The 2,075-nt window shown below is 39.9% G+C and overlaps 1 protein-coding gene across 1 annotated transcript; it reads right to left on the bottom strand.

The window, feature by feature from the left end:
- On the bottom strand, positions 1 to 1,878 carry LOC125503237 (the record flags this gene model as incomplete). Its single annotated transcript, XM_048663281.1, is given in 3 exon segments — positions 1 to 45; positions 103 to 180; positions 1,657 to 1,878. Coding segments are annotated over 3 exon segments (260 nt in total), but the record flags the coding sequence as incomplete, so codon positions are not given.
- Between the last annotated feature and the right edge of the window lie 197 nt (positions 1,879 to 2,075).

The following is a 2,075-nucleotide window of genomic DNA, read 5'->3' as shown; positions in this document are numbered from 1 at the left end:
CCATTGTCAATCGGATCGAAGAAGGAAACGTCAATTTGCTCATGGCTAAAGTGATCAGTAGGTTCAGCTCTCAAAGTTGGCTGTCTATCAGTAAATGCTTACGTTTTGTTATCGAAGTCAGTGCTATTGTCTGCATCGGTCAGAATTCCTATTTCGTACACCACTTTCCTGATGACGTACCTGGAATGACGAAACTGAGTTCAAGAAAGTTTCATATTTTATCTAAATTTGCTTTCAAAATTATTTCGCGTTACATAATGTCTGATGCTGACGTGAATGAAACTTTCGCCATTCGCGCTTTGAACCAGTTGCTGCAAATAATCCCTGATGATGACATCAAATCGAAACTTTCACCGTTATGCCAAAAGCCTTCCCTTGAAATGTGTATTCACGTTCGAATTCGAGAAATTTTCGATTATCTGTGAACATACGAGTGAAACAAGGTGGACCGATACAGGCCTGTATGTGCCAGAGGGAGAGAGAGAGAACAATGCACCTAAAGTGGGCGGAGCTTGAGAGGGGTTGTCTTCTTTTTCTATTGCATGCAAACCTAGATACCACCTTGTTCCTCTCTTATAGTCATTGGCATCAATATTCATTAACTAGAGCACGATAACTCATTTACTTGCGCTTTTTCTTCGAATTTCCTCACTCACGTTGTTACGACTGAATCGAGTTTTCAATTCTCTATCCAACGATGCCAAAACGAATTCTGTGGCTCGAATGGTTCTTGAGAAACTTCGAAAAAAGCAGCGTCATGTTCAAGTAGATTTTGCAACTCAAAAAAAAAACCACGCAATTCTAAAACTTCTTGAATTCAAGCATTTTTTGAGAAAACTGCCAACATTTTCTCATCCATGGTTCACTTCCTAAAATGGCCATTTATTTGTGTCTAGAATGATGTACAAATGAGCCTTCTTGCTCATTTTGCCTCCGAGAAATGAGCAAAAATGGGACGGAAAACATGGAATTTTGGCATAATCTTGCACCTAACTGTTTGATATTCAAATTTCGCTTTCTGGGCCAAAACTATTCGAATTTCCTCACTCACGTTGTTACGACTGAATCGACTTTTCAATTTACTATCCAACGATGCCAAAACGAATTCTGTGGCTGGAATGGTTCTTGAAAAACTTCGAAAAAAGCAACGTCATGTTTTCATCAAGTCAGTCAAAAAACGACGATCATTTTTCTAATTTCATAGATAACAGAAGACTGTATTTTTTCTATATAACCTCCCCCCCTGAATTTAAAGCTGGATCCGCCCCTGGCCTGATGATGAGGCGAAATGAAAGTTTCACTATCTAAAACTTCAAAATCTACAAGTTGAACCTGATGGTGACAAAAAAGTCGAAACTTTTACCAATCTCACAAACAGCTTTTTAATTAGACCCTCGTATGTTTCAACCTGCGCACGAATATATTGGTGGAACAAGGCAGGCAAATAGTAGCGTGTATAGAAGAAAGACAGCGCTTCCGAAATAGGCGAAGCTCCGCCCATTCACCCAATTTTGCACGCACGTCTTGTTGCTCTTATCTACCTTTTGGTATCAAATTGCTTCAACTAAACTAGACAAATTTGAAGATTTCTGGCAAAATGAGGTTGAACTTTCGAAGGAAATTCAAATATTGTTAATAAACTTGCACAGCACTTACAAGTCTTTTGGTGTTGCTTCGTTCGTGGTGGCTTCTTCACCTTCAGCGCCTTCTAGGATAGCAACGGCTGGTTCTTCGGTGCTTAGAGCAGCTGCTAACACCGTTCCATATACAACTAAGGCCCCAAAAGCCCACATGTTTTTAAGGTTTTTGCTGCCAAACTGTGTCAATCCCGCAAAGAGTGGCTGGAGCTGAAACTGAACTGAGACCTCAGCTTGTTGGAATATTCTTTTTATATCGATGACCGGGAGAAATCCAAATTGTCATTAGCACCTCAATGACGATCGATTTGTTTAAATCATTTTGATGAAAAGTTGCTAATTGTCGATACAGGAACGATTCGCGAAACGTTTTGCGCCGCAATTGTTGATTTGTTGCAACATTGATGCTTGAAACGTTTATACAACGAGGCAACGATG

The sequence above is a fragment of the Dendroctonus ponderosae genome, unplaced genomic scaffold (genome assembly GCF_020466585.1).
Source record: "Dendroctonus ponderosae isolate FM_Combo_2020 unplaced genomic scaffold, Dpon_F_20191213v2 Dpon_F_20191213_1423, whole genome shotgun sequence".
Classification (NCBI taxonomy): Eukaryota; Metazoa; Arthropoda; class Insecta; order Coleoptera; family Curculionidae; genus Dendroctonus; species Dendroctonus ponderosae.
Note: the sequence above shows the minus strand (reverse complement) of the source record. Positions and strands in the feature narration are given on the sequence as shown.